This window comes from Paroedura picta, chromosome 11, assembly GCF_049243985.1.
Source record: "Paroedura picta isolate Pp20150507F chromosome 11, Ppicta_v3.0, whole genome shotgun sequence".
Lineage (NCBI taxonomy): Eukaryota > Metazoa > Chordata > Lepidosauria > Squamata > Gekkonidae > Paroedura > Paroedura picta.
The window spans coordinates 17,466,016-17,481,082 of NC_135379.1; the positions used below are offsets into that span (position 1 = coordinate 17,466,016).

Sequence of the window (15,067 nt, forward strand, 5' to 3'; positions counted from 1 at the left end):
TGAAAAAAAATCACCCATCCTATAAAACTAGAAGAATGTTTTAGCTGTACATTTAACTTTTCTCATGGTTTTGCTTGCTGTATTCAGCATGTTACAAATCTTTGCATATATCTGCTCACATAACAAACACATGAACACATAATGTTGCCTTCTACAGAATTAGTCCATTAGTCCATTGAGGCCAGTATTGTCTGCTCAGACTGGCAGCAGCTCTCCAGCGTCTAAAGCGCCAATTCTACATCGGCAGAAGAGGCCAGGGTGGCAATCATATGGAAGCAGGGCTAATCCCCACTTCCACATGATATTGCCAGAGGGTAGGCCTCTCTTGGGCATGGAGTATGTTAGGCCACTGTTGCCCCACTTTAAGGGAATGTAGATAGTTTCCATGTTCCTTTAAGTGCTCTGGGGCCAATGGGGCCTAACCTGGTGGAAGGCTATGTGGACGCAGAAGAGCCAGGCCTCCTACGGAGGCTGGAAGGGGACAAAAACAGGCCTTTTCTTTTTTGCAGGAAGGTGGCATTGTGTTCTCATTCAATGGCACCTTCCTGCAACCCCCCCTCCCCATGGCAGAACCATTCTACCCTGGATACATCCATAGGGATGCATAAATCCAGGGCAGACTGGATCCGCTGCTGAAATGTGTCCCCCATGGGCACACAGAAAGCAGTGGAGCATGCAGCTCTGCCGCAATGCACTGGTGATGTCCTGGAATGGCAGCGCTAGTGCAGAATCGCCCAAGTTAACTTATTCTGTATCTTTTACAACTTTTAACTGGAGATACCGGGAACTCTACCTGGGAGCTCCTGTCCCCTAAATATAGGCTCTGCCATTCAGCCATGACCCTCTCTTGGTTCACACTCCACTTTACATACCTTTGTTATTATTGTCATAGACATTTAACTGGTAAACAATGTTCTAGCCAACTGGAAAGAATAGCAATCACGTGGGCAATATTTGAAAGGCATGGCTACTTTTTTTTCAGAATGAATGTACATAGTCAGTGTGCTCTAGTGAGAACTTTTGAGGTATTTCAACTACGTTTTTGGGAAAGTTCCTGGTGAACTTGACCTACCTTGCAAGCTGCAAGTTCACTCTCTAGTTTCTCCACCTAAAGGAGCTTAGTAAGTAACCAGTAAACTGTTTCAGGCTGAAACCATAGAGATCTGCTGCCAGCTGTAGTAGAGGATGCAGACCGAGGTGGACCAATGGTCTTGCTGCCTTGAACTCACAGAGATCATGCAGAACAGAAAATGTTTCTTTAAATTAAATGACTATGTATAATACAGGAGAGTTCACTTGTGAGTTGCAGTTTTTTTTTTAAGTGCTATACTCAGCTCTTTACTTTGCTTAGGGCAGCAGAATTAGTCAAGTTCTTTTGAAGTTAGGTGGTTACAAGAAAAATGTTGAGCAACAGGATGTATGAAATGAATTCTTTTCGAAGTATGGTGCAGGAGCAAGCTATAACTGAAAACCGAGATATGTGCCCTCTTGCAGCTAGACCCAAAGTCTTGTGGCATCTCCTGTGCAGCATGGAAGGCTTTCCGTTTAAGCCATTCAGTTAACATACCAAATTTGTAGCATCTCTTAAGCAAAGTAGAAACCAACAACACATGCATTTTTTTATTCTTCGAGAAAGTGACTACCTTGCTGGATCAGGGGAATGCCCTGGACATAGTTTATCTGGATTGCAGCAAAGCTTTTGATAAGGTTCCACATGATATTCTTGTTCACAAGTTGGTAAAATGCGGTATGGATCCTAATTCTGTCAGGTGGATCAATAACTGGTTGACAGATCGTACCCAGAGGGTACTTGTTAATGGTTCAGCATCCTCTTGGGAAAGAGTGACAAGTGGAGTACCCCAGGGATCAGTCCTGGGGGCTGTGTTGTTCAACATATCTTAATACCACCCACAGCGCCACGGGCACCGCGGACGAAATAAAACGGTAAGGGGTTCTGGGGCGGGATGTGTCTGGGATGAGGAAGGGTCCGGATTGGACCCTTCCTCCGGACAGACAATCGGAGGGACCAATTGGCAGGCGCTTCACGGCTGCCGATTGGTCCCTCCGATTTCCAGCCCTGAGCAACTGCGAGCCGCACACAGCGTGGCTCGCAGTTGCTCCTTTGCTGGCGTCTGGCCGCCGACAAGGGAGCACCCAGCAGCCATGCTATGCGCATAGCACGGCTGCCAGGTGCACCCTGGCCGGCGGCCTGGTGCCTTGGGAGGCGCAAAGCACCTCCCGCTGCATCAGGCCGCTGCCTGCCGCTGCCGCCAACACTTCGCCCCCCCCGCCAGCCAGCACCCACCGCCACAGAAGCCAAGCTGCCGCCACAGGGACATCGCCCAGCTCCTGTGCCACCACCCGCGGCGAATCCAGCCTGCCGCCAACAAAACAGGTACGTGCCCGGCCGACAGGACGCCCCGGCCTTGCTAAGCAGGCCCGCACAGCCACGCCGCCCTCATGGCACGCCCTGCTCGCGCCCGCTGCATTTTGACTGCAACGGGCTTATTTACTAGTGTATAAATGATTTGGATGAGGTTTTAGAGGGGACACTTATTAAATTTGCAGATGATACTAAACTGGGAGGGGTAGCAAACACAAGTGAAGACAGAAACAGAATACAGGATCATCTTGATAGGCTCGAGAAGTGGGCTAAACTTAATGAAATTAAGTTCAATCGGGACAAATGTAAAGTTCTGCATTTAGGTAGGAAAAACCATTTACATCAAGATAGGATGGGGGAGAATTGTGAGGGCAGTAGCATGTGCGAAAAGGATCTAGGAGTCTTAGTAGACCATACATTGAACATTAGTCAGCAGTGTGACTCGGTGGCTAAAAAGGCAAATGGGCTTTTGGGCTGTATCAAACGGAGTATCGTGACCAGAGGCTGGATATCCATCTGACGGAGAGGCTGATTCTGTGAAGGTTCAAGTGGGTGGCAGGTTACCGTGGATAAGTGATAGGGATGTGAGTGTCCTACACAGTGCAGGGAGTTGGACTAGATGACTCAGGAGGTCCCTTCCAACTCTATGATTCTATGTCTATAAGACTGCAAGCCTAAGCCTTTGATGCAAGGGAGGTCCCACAAGCTAGGAATTAAAAGTCAAAAGAAATTCCATTTCATTATATTTGTTAATGCTCATGAGTTTTAGTGTGCTACATAGCTATGTTTTTTTCCTATCTGAAAAATGCCTAATCGCATAATAAAATGTTGGCCTCTAATCAATTTTAACAATTTATAGTCAGACAGCAAAGCCTTGTATTCTTGTTTATACTGAATCAACATTGTAACATGAGTAATCTGATGATCGTGCAACCCAGAATGAGGAAATAGGGATTACATATAAAATCTCAAGAAATATGAAACTTTAATTAAGAATTTTGATGTGAAACAGAATGACAGGAATGACAAAAAAACAGCAATGTTCGAGAAGCTTTAACTATCAATGATCAAACTAGCTAGATGGTATCAAATATCAGAACCTAAGAAGGTTAGACCTGGTTAGTATTTGGATGTGAGACCATCAAGGAAATCCAGGGTAAAGATTAGGGCAATTATGTTCAGATAAGTCAAAAAGCACCCAAATCAATGTTGATTCAGGCATTTTTCAGACTTTTCTGAGCTGAATTGCCCATCCATGCAATCCAAACAGGCTGAATCAGCAGTGGCCAAATTGTGATTCGACCACAATTCAGCCAGTTTAACTCCCCCCCCCCCGCTTTCTCAGCCTGCCCTCGCTCTCCCCAATCCCAATTAGGAGCTGACTCCTGAAGGCTTAGGGAGAGTGGGGATGAGGTGGACAAGTCCACCCTGCCTCCGTTGTCCCTGATCCCCACTTGGCATGCCCTTGAAATGCCTCTCATCTGCTTTCTCAGGTAGCAGAGACTGTGGAAGGCATTTTAGGGGTGTGAGAAGCAGCTTATCATGACAAATCAGTTGCTTCATGTGCCCTTTAAATGCCCCCCTTTCTCAGGCAGCAGCAGAGGGGGGAGTCATTTAAAGGGCCTGGCAAACAATCTGTTAATAGCAGCTGCTTAGCACTCTCTGTCCGCCCCCCAGCCTTCCCCCCCCCAGACAAGAGCTGCTTGTATTGGGGAGGAGAGGCATGGGAACCCTGTGGGCCATTTCGCACGGCTTCAAAATAGCACAATGGTTGCTAATTGGAAACGCTACTAATTTGCCATAACCCACGACGTCGTAGACAATCTGCAACAATCCTGAAACCGACCCGCCAAAAGCGCTTCGTTGTGGCGCTTTCAGGGGAATCCAGAAAAGTGGATTCACCCTCCGGATAGCGATACACTCCTGCAACCAATCTGCAACACTAGCGCTAAAGACCTGTGCGTTACCATTGTTGCTGGTTCTTCAAAGTCCCTCCCCCTGGCTCTCTCCTCCAAACTTCCGGCGAAGCGATCGCCATTTTTTTTTCTCGGAGCGAGCGGGGATAAACGCACCGGCGAGCCTCTTTCTGTTTAGAGGCTTCCCTGGCTTCAGTCCTTCACCTTTAGTCACTAAGCACAAACCACTTAAAAGCCCGTTTGCTGAAATAAAGTCCCTTTATTTTTTACACATAAATTCAGCCGAAAATCGAGCCCGTGAGAAGGGGGGGGGGAATTTTTTTTTATCACTCGAGGCAGCGTGCAAACGATCATACAATCAAACGACAGCTCACATTAGGCAGCTGGATGGGTCTCTCCGTAGCAACGAATCTACACAGATTCGTTGCTATGGGTCTTTTTTTTTTAAAAAAAAACCTTTCTTAAAGGGAAAGCGGCTGTTTGGGAACATGCTAACGGCTGCCCATTGGCTGCTTGACGGCCAGGGGCAGGACGAGCTTGGCAATAGCGCTTCCTTTCTAGCGATTTCTGCCGAGACCGGAAGCCTGTGGGAAACGCTAAAAAACGCAACTGATTCCACTACAAAGCCAGGTGTGCAAAACGACGAATTCCACTATTTTAAATGGCGATTTTTCATTCCGCAAACAATTTGCAACAAAGATCCCCGTGCGAAATGGCCCTGTGTCTGCCCTTCCTGATGTGCATGGGAAAAATTCGGCCAAATACAAACCAGGGAAGGATGCTTTGGATCCTTTTGGATTTGGCTGAAGTCTTGGGCCAAATCCAAACCAGTCCAATTTTTTTTTACTTTGCCTGGTTATGACATAAAGGCAAATAATGACATTCCGCCTCTAAACATTTCTTATCTTAAAAACCCTAATAGGTGATGATCAGTAGGCTGAGACTGGATAGCAAAAATGGGTGCAGCCTCCATCGAACCTCTGACTTGCTCTAATCAACGAATCTACTCAGTCCCTGAGACTCATCAACTTTATGGGTGTGATTAATGACTGGGGATAATGGAGCAACAGCCTACTCTCCCAAACTTCTCCAGAATCTCATCTACAATGCAGACTTCTTTAGAAGCTTGATAGGAACATTGACCCGTCCCCTGACCAATTGTTGCCTGATGTTAGTAATTTGACATAGCACCTCGCCAAAGACTTCTGAATAACAGAATAAATTTAGTTATGGAGTAAGAGGATGAATCAAAAACTGGTTCATTTACAGGCATCAGAGAGTAGGAATAAATGGACAGTTCTCAGAGTGGAGGGAAGTAAGCAGTGGAGTCCCAAGGTTGTTATTGAGGCAGGTACTATTTAATTTACTCATAAATGATCTGGAACTAGGGGTGAGTAGTGTGGAGGCCAGGTTAGCACAAAATTATTCAGGATGGTGAGAACGAAAGCTGACTGTGAAGAGCTTGAAGAAGACCTCCACAAACCAGGTAAGGGGGTGACAATGTGGTGAGTGAAGTTAGTAAGTCTAAGGTGAAGCACACTGAAACAAAAACTCCTAAATTCAAGTATAGCCTACTGGGGACTGAACTTGCTGAGACTCAGAGGGGAAAAGATCTTGGTGTGGAAGCAGATAGCTCAGTGAAAGCATCAACCCAGTGTACTGCAGCAGTGAAAAAGGCAAAGGCAATATTAGTTTGGTGTAGTGGTTAGGAGTGCGGACTTCTAATCTGGCATACCGGGTTCGATTCTGCACTCCCCCACATGCAGCCAGCTGTGTGAACTTGGGCTCGCCACAGCACTGATAAAACTGTTCTGACCGAGCAGTGATATCAGTGCTCTCTCAGCCTCACCCACCTCACAGGGTGTCTGTTGTAGGGAGAGGAAAGGGAAGGCGACTGTAAGCCGCTTTGAGCCTCCTTCGGGTAGGGAAAAGTGACATATAAGAACCAACTCTTCTTCTTCTTCTTCTTCTTCTTCTTCTTCTTCTTCTTCTTCTTCTTCTTCTTCTTCTTCTTCTTCTTCTTCTTCTTCTTCTTCTTCTTCTTCTTCTTCTTCTTCTTCTTCTTCTTCTTCATCTTACTTGATCTTAAGCGTGCCTCTGGACTTAAACCTCCTTTTCTCAGACCAGCTTGGCTAAACACCAGACCAGAATCCACTCCAGTTAGAAAACAGAACAAGATTGTCGTCATGTGTGTGTGTGTGTGGGGGGAGGGGGGAATGGAGGCCAGTCATATCTATAGAGGAGGGCTGGTATTGACCACATGGGGAGTGCAGGGCATGGAGGCAATGGCATTGGCAGTTAGGCATCTCTCTGTGGCAGGCCTGCTGATGTGCAGTCTTTTGTGGGACTACACAGAATCCATGAAAATAAACTTCCACATTTAGAAGCATTAAGTCTCTGAATCCCAGAACCAGGAAGCAACATTAGGGGAAGGGCTCAGTCTCTATGCCCTTTTGTTAGCCATCCGGGGAACTGGTTGGCTACCATGTGAGATGGGATACTGGAGTAGATGGACCACTGATCTGATCTTCTTATGGTCTTCTATAAGTAATTTAGCCATCTCAGTCAGACCTATCTGCCTCTCCCAATACATCACATTTGGAATAGTTTCCCAAATGTGTGGGGGTTAATTTTTAATGATTTTTTAAATTTGTTAAACATTTTTAGGTGATATGACCGTATATGGTCATGTCAACCTGCCGCCCTTCTCAAAATGGCCAATGATAGACCTGACAAGAGTGAGCATGTACACAGCTATGCTTCTCTACCATATTCTGCATGACTGTGCCACTTCTGGGGCTTCTTGAAGCCTGAAGGATGTTTCAGGAGTTTCTCAACAATAAAAAAGTTGAGAAAGGCTGCCCTCGGCACTTAACTGGATCTGGAAGGGTCAGGCAAATGGAACTTTGGGCTGTATTAAATGGAGTATCATGTCCAGATGACGGGAGGTGATGGTACCACTTTACTATGCTCTGGTTCAGCCCCACTTGGAGTTCTGTGTTCAGTTTTGGGCACCCCAGTTGAAGAGGGATGCAGACAAACTGGAGCGTGTCCAGAGGAGGCAACAAAGATGGTGAGGGGTTTGGAGACCAAGACGTATGAAGAAAGGTTGGGGGAGCTTGTTTAGCCTGGAGAGGAGACGACTAAGAGAGGATCTGATAACCATCTTCAAGAATTTTAAAAGGCTGCCATATAGACGATGGAGCAGAGTTGTTCTCTCTTGCTCCAGAGGGGCAGACCAGAACCAATGGGATGAAATTAATTCAAAAGAAATTCCAACTAAACTTCAGGAAGACGTTCCCAACAGAGCGGTTTCTCAGTGGAACAGGCTTCCTCGCGAGGTGGTGGGTTCTCCATCTTTGGAAATTTGTAAACAGAGGCTAGATAGCCATCTGATGGAGAGGCTGATTCTGTGAAGGCTCAAGGGGGTGGCAGGTTACAGTGGATGAGCGATAGGGTTGTGAGTGTCCTGCATAGTGCAGGGGGTTGGACTAGATGACCCATGAGATCCCTTCCAACTCTATTATTTTATGATTCTATGATTCGAGGTGAAACTTATCAAAAGAGAGCAGCACAATATCGTTCAAAATCTCTGCCTTCCCAGCCAGAATTATTTTTGTTGTATCAGGATTTAGTTTCAATTCGTTAACCCTTAGCCATTCAACTAGAACAGACAGCCAAGAACAACGGCATGACTAGGAGATCAGGATAAGGAATTAGAGGGATGTGTCATGAACCCCCCTAGGTTCCTGCCATGTTGGTGCCTGCATATTCTCACACTTCCCTGACTTCTCTGGCCAAGGCCATATAGCCATAAATGTGTCTCTTGAGAACCTCACTCCCTTCCTTTCCCAGCGGGGGGACAACCTCAATGAATGTATCAATCTTACTGTAAGTGTCCTTGCGGAGACAGCAAAGTCTCAACAATGTGCCAACCTCCCGATAAGGCTCCGGGCCATCTGGCCAGCCTGGGAATGCTTTCCTTTTGTCACCTATGCTCGCTCTCCCGCCGAAACCTTCCGTTCCCCCCTCCCTTATTCACCGGACCCTATATCTACCCTTCATGGTGCCTTTGTACTTTGTTATTATCAAGATCTTTGCTTAGGAAGATCTTGGCCTGCTTTAGCGATCTGTGGACTTTGCCTAATAAAGCTCTCTTTGAAATCTGCAACCGACTGTTGGATTTCGGATGCGCCTTTACCTAGGACTCCACAGGCTAGGCTCAGCCTGATACCTGACAGGATGGACATCATCAGCATACTGATGACAGCCAACTACAAATTATTTCTCCTAAAGATTTTTTAAAAATAAATGCTGAATAGCATAGTGAATAGGATTGTGCCCTGTGGAACTCCATGGAATAGATTTTTCACTGATGACTACCATTCTTTAAACAGCAACCCTCTGAGTTCATCCCTGTGGAATTATTTGAACCCAATAACTACTTCTGTCTCCAAATACCTCAACAAGATGGCATGGTTCACTATATCAAAGTCTGCAAATACATGGTGTAGGAGATATGGCCTTTGTATTTTGATAGTGGTCATCAACAAAAGTTACTGGGGCTGGCTCTGTCAACAACCATAACAGAAATTGGATCAAAATGGTCCATAAATTGACCAATAATGTATTGCGCACTTCTGATTGATCTGTTACAATTGATATTCAGATCACACCATATTTGGCCTCCCTTACACCTTTGCCTCTACCTACACCCTTGTTGGTTTTGTATTGTTTTGTATAAAACCTGAGAGAAGAAAATATGCCTTCCATAATTTCATTTGGATAGAACATCAATAGAAAATGCATCATTTGTGTAAAAGCAATCCAAATATTATTTTGAAGGAGCCTTGGTCTGAGGATCTGCAAGAAAAATTTCTCCATTTGGAGACCAATCCTTATACTTCCAAAATGCTTAAGCAGCTGAACAATCCCAGCATACTGAAGATTTTCCTTTGGAACCTTCTGATAGATAGAAGGGAATGTAATTTTATTACTCAACACTGGATCAAAGCAGCCATAGGTAATAAAAGAAAAAAAAACCCTTCATTTTTAATATTGAGAAATACATCACTCCATTAATTTGACCAAGCGTTGAATCTTTGATGCAACTAATTAAATCCTCTCAAAAAATCATAATCCAAAAGTTTAATTTCTGGTTTCCTACAGTTTAATTTTTTAATTTTTATTTAATTGTTCATTGCTCTGAAGGCCACAGTTGTACGCAAAGCTGGCTAACTATATTATTCACCTGTGTGCACTTGAATTGTATACAAGATGTGTGCCATGAGAAACTACCTTTACTACATTAAGTAACAGCAGCCAAAATAATCTGATAGCATCTATTGTAACATGTAGCATCCCAAGGTGTCTGCAACTGAGCTTTCAGAATCAGTTCTGCCAAATGATGTAAGGGCACTTCCAAGCATTTTGTTGCTCCAGAAAAAAAATGAATAAATGTGATATTACAAATATGACGAAAAAAATCTCCATTATGCACTGTCATATGATTCCAGTTGTGGCGAGAGCAAGGTACAAAGAAAGCCTAAGAATTTTTTTGTGCTAGAAATATAGCTAGCTTTGGGACTATTGTCATAGCATTGGCCACAAATCAGAGATACCAACAACTCGTGTTTCTGTTAAATGCTTGCTGTATCTCCTTGATGTCTGCTGATTAACAAAGAGAGTGGGAATGTGTGTTAATAAAGCAAATTATCTCTGGGTGAGACCTTGGCGAGAACACCAAAGTACTAAAGTGGCCAGTCTTGACTTTGCTGTTGTATAAAGTTTGCAGTGTGGGGGGTGGGGGTGGGGGAATATAATTATTTCACAGCCGGAGTACATCTTGGCATGTTCCCCATGCTGCCTAATGATAATGTCAGCACTGAGCCTGAGCATTCATAATAGGGGGGAGGGGGGAGGAATACCAGATAGTCATGAGCCCCCAGGCTGTGGGAGTCACAAGGATTCCTTGCCACAACTGAGAATCATGCTTTCATTTTTCTGAAGAGTCCATTCAAGTAGCCCTTGATGTGACCAAGGTGCAATCTTCTGCTGTGACATATGTGTGTAATCTAGGATACTAAAGTTTGTGCTGTGATCCCAAAACTATAACAGTGATGACTTGACAGTTAACTCAGGGTGACTACAGAGCCAGAATTGTCTTTTCCAGCATTCCACACACCCCAAAGCAGCCCTGATTGGTTCTTTAAGTGAAAGTATGGAAGGGAGTGCTGAATTCAGTCTCCCTTCACCGCCTCCCTCATTAAATATAAAGCTGTTATGCTCTTAGCTTAGATCTTTCATTGGAAAGTATGCATTCCAGAATATATTGTCACCGAGTCATCAGCATTTATCAAAAAACACACAGTATCATCATGAGGCATGAACATATTTCTGCTCTGAACAATGCTATTCAAATGGTTACTTCTATTAACCAGTTCAGTTCATTAAGTAGAGTGCAGCTAGCTACTGTCCATGCTTATTGTCAACGTCTTCTGCAGGATATTCTGGGTCGTTCTTTTGGAGCATGATCACGTTGTCATGATACACAGAGTTACTAAAGCCAGAAACAGTAATTTGCTGTCTACGTCTTCTCTTGTAAAAACTCCAGCCTACAATGCCTGCGACTGTGAGGATGAGACAAAGAATGACCGCCACCACGACTGTTCCATGTGCTGATGGAGAAGACTCTTCTTTTTTTACTGGGGAAAAAATACAATATGCATCATCAGACATATAATCACACAAATCCTTTCAATGATTGCGAGTGTGTCAAAACCATGTCTACCCCTTACAGATCACTGAAGGATGTTTGGACCTGGAGAACAGTGTGCAAGGAAATTACAGAGCAAGGAAATGGTTACCTGGTTGAGGGAAAGGACCAATGGCATAGACCCAGGATCTAGAACTGGGCACGTGGAGCAGCAACTCTATCATATATTGTAGAGGAAACAGAAGGTCCTTTCTAAGGAAACCTCTGACAATCCACTTCCTAACATACTGCAGCAGAGCGCTCCCCAAGCCTCATAAGGATTCAGCTGTTTTTCCTTCACTAGAAATACAACAATATCTTTATATATTCTATGTTGTAACAGAAGCAATATCTTGTGCAAGTCCTTTAAGGAAACTGGCGTGAATGGCAAGACACAGCGGATCTGCAACAGAGCGAACTAGGCTGGCAAGAAGTGATTGGGATGTGAAGTTAGTAACATTCATTTGCCATGGGGTTCTGTTAAAACTGCCGCACGTGTGCGTTTGCAGTCCCGCCGGACGCAAATGCACATGTGCGGTAAGTCCGCGCATGCGCATTAGCGCTGCCGGCATGCTGGCGGCAGCAACTCCCTCTCCCCACCCCTCCAGGCTGCAAGCAAATCAGCTGCTGAAGCGGCCGATTAGCTTGCGACCCAGCAAGCTTCTCTTCCCCCCTCCCGAAGCAAGAAGCTTGCCGGGCCACAATCTAATTGGCTTCTTTGGCGGCCGATTTGCTCGCAGCTTGGCGAGCTTCTCGCTGCGGGGGGGGGGGGGAAGAGGGAGCAGCGGCCCAGCGCCAAGGCCTTTGTGGCCCGGCACCGGGCCATGCCCCGGGGGTTGGGGACCACTGAAGTAAAGACAATGCTAGGTACTGACCTATTTAGCTTTAAAACTCTCTCATAACCCCCACAGAAGTCTAAGACTACGAGATATCGCAAAATCCCTTTCAACAATTTGGAGTGGGTTCTTTTCATAAAGCAGTCTTACCTCTTTGATTGTTTGAAGATTCTTTAGTTGGCTTAGCTTCAATAACTATAACATTTTAGAAAATGAAAAAAAATGTTAATTCTTCATATCACAGCAAATAGGAATGGATTTGAAACCACTTTTTAGTAGAGCAGGAAGGCAGAGAAGGGATACCTTTGGGCATCACAGTGCTGGTTAGTAATAATTTCTGCAAATCAACCACATTGAGTGTGCAGGTGACTGTGTGGTGCTAAGTCCTTGCTCTGATGTCACAAGTTAAGAAGCCCTGATTTTACATTATGCCCACAATATAAACTGCATAGCTTGACCCCACAAAACTAAATTTGGATCTTGGACCACCCTCTTGTTTATTTGGGGGAGGGTGAAGAATAATTTACTTCAGAAACCAGGATTTGCTTCCCCTGGTCTACAGTTTACTTCAGCACTATACATAACCATCAGTATATATACTTGACTGCTCACTTTTTAATCACTTATTATATGCTATATTCTTGTATCATTTCTAAGGAGGGGGGGAAGACCTACAAGAGGCCTATATATGACACATGTGCTTCAATAGCACCTTGGATTGCCAGATCCCAATAGGAAAACTCCTGCAGATTTGGGAATGAAACCTATTGTATGGTACAATGCCACAGAATCCACCCTCCAGAGCATCCATTTTCTGCAGGAATAGATCTCTCCAGGGGAATAAATCTCTGTAGTCTGGAGATGCCTTGTAATTCCAAAGGATCCCCAGGTCCCACCTGGAGACTGGCATCCCTAATAGCACCCCACTGGCATCTGAAGTGCAGTACAGAATATACTAACCTAAACACCCCACTGGCATTGGTGAGCCATGGCCAGAAGGCTCTTAGGATAGTATAATGTGGGGAGTTTCAAGGACTTGCAATGGGCATCTTATTTTCCCTTTCCCCATGAAGGCCTCTTTCACTTTCCTGAAAGTTCCCATATCCTCTCTCCTTTCCTGCTTCCTTCTCTCCTGAAAACCCATAATCTAACCTACTTTAGTCTACACCATCCCCGCCCCCCAGCAATCTCCAGCTCTCCTTCCTTCCTTCCTTCCTTCCTTCCTTCCTTCCTTCCTTCCTTCCTTCCTTCCTTCCTTCCTTCCTTCCTTCCTTCCTTCCTTCCTTCCTTCCTTCCTTCCCTCTCTACCCAAGAAAACTATTGCCCAGTTACAGATCGGCCCAGTTGTACAGAGAGGACTTGAAGGGGGCGCATCTCACTGTCCTTTATATCCCTTTATCTAAACTGTTTTCTCCTTACTTCCTCCTGGCACCCGCTCCCCCAATGTCCTTTTCTTCCCACCCATCCATCCACCAACAACCTAACTTTTATCTGACCCTCAGCATCGGACATATTTACTTCATACGCCACATCTCTCATCATCAGGGAACTAAAGTAGCTTATATCAGTCTCCTCTCCTCCATTTTATCCCTATGAAATAGATTAGACTTTTTCAGGTTTGTAAAATGATCTGTTTTATCTACTCATGGTTCCAATCTCAGATTTTAATTATTCACAGTTTTGGCCACATTGATAATTACATATATTGAATGTAAATTGTTAAGACTTACTTTTGGATGTTTTACAAATATATCCAATATGATTAACATGGCAGTACATAATGAACCACTTCCCATGTTCATTGCTCATTGCAACACACAACTTCCTTAATTCTGAATCGTAATGATAGAAATGTTCTGATTCAATGTCATTTCTAGGCTCTCCTTTTTCCCAGTTGACAAAATCTACTGCGGTATTATCTTGCCATATCCATTCCCCTAATCATAAAAAGAAGTGGAGTTCTTAACGACTGAAAAGGCAAAGAGTAGCACATCTATGCACAGAAAAGGATTATCAAACTACATTGGCTCCTTTTCATATTGAATTATCACATTTTGGATAAATTGAAAACAACTGTTACTTAATCAAAACAAATAAGGTATTAACAATATCACTGCCATTATTTTATGGACATTATCACTGCCATTATTTTCATTTTTTGTATGTAGGGGTCGCGGAGTGGTGGCAGGTGAGAACCATTGCCTTACACAGTCTGGGAACTGCATACCTGAGGGAGCGCCTCTACGAATATGTTCCCCAAAGAGTGCTGCACTCTGCAAATTCCAACTTACTGGTAGTCCGTTGCCCCAAATAAGTGTGATAGGCCTCGATCAGACCCAGGACCTTTTCAACCCTGGCTCTAGCCTGGTGGAATGAGTTGCCAGCCAAGATCTGGGTCCTATTAGAGATGACACAGGGCCTCTGTCCGAAAGGCCTGCAAGATGGCATTCTTCCACCAGGCATATGGTTGAGGCCAAACCTAGCTGTAATATGAAATCAGAAATGTCCCCTCCCCTTCCAGCTTGGTGTAGTGCTTAGAAGGCCAGCTTGGTGTAGTGGTTAGGAGTGCGGACTTCTAATCTGGTGAGCCAGGTTTGATTCTGTGCTCCCCCACATGCAACCAGCTGGATCACCTTGGTCTCACCACAGCACTGATAAAGCTGTTCTGACTGAGCAGTAATATCAGGTCTCTCTCAGCCTCACCTACCTCACAGGGTGTCTGTTGTGGAGAGAGGAAAGGGAAAGCAAATGTAAGCCACTTTGAGACTCCTTTGGGCAGAGAAAAGCAACATATAAGAACCAACTCTTCTTCTTCTTCTTCCTCCTCCTCCTCTTCCTCCTCTCCACTTCCCTCACCATCTGAAGATTGATCCAACTTCAATGTCAGAAATATTCTAGTCAATATGTACAGAATTAGAGCACTCTATTGGGGTTGTTAATTTAAAATTTAAATTACTCGCCTGTAATTTTATATTAACTTTGTATATGTTTTTATTGTTGTCAGATGCCCTGAACCTGTTGCTCTGCTTGGAACCAATCAGGGGGTTTGGAGGGCTGAAGTGTATAAATGTGCCTGAGCATGCCTGTCTTTATCTGTTCAATGTTTGGAGTTTGATGTTGGAGTTGCTAAATAAAAAGGGCTGTCTTGAAGAATTGGAGTCTGTATTTACCGAACCCA

The 15,067-nt window shown here is 44.6% G+C and overlaps 1 protein-coding gene across 1 annotated transcript in view; it reads right to left on the bottom strand.

The window, feature by feature from the left end:
• Nucleotides 1–9,323: 9,323 nt before the first annotated feature.
• LOC143820538 (macrophage mannose receptor 1-like) overlaps nucleotides 9,324–15,067 on the bottom strand; it is a 49,822-nt gene continuing 44,078 nt past the window's right edge. The window contains exons 28-30 of the mRNA XM_077303498.1: nucleotides 13,620–13,826; nucleotides 12,040–12,084; nucleotides 9,324–11,003 (exon numbers count right to left, since the gene is read on the bottom strand). Of these exons, the coding sequence (XP_077159613.1) occupies nucleotides 10,768–11,003; nucleotides 12,040–12,084; nucleotides 13,620–13,826 (488 nt within the window). The 3' untranslated portion in view covers nucleotides 9,324–10,767. The remainder of the gene's footprint in view (nucleotides 11,004–12,039; nucleotides 12,085–13,619; nucleotides 13,827–15,067) is intronic.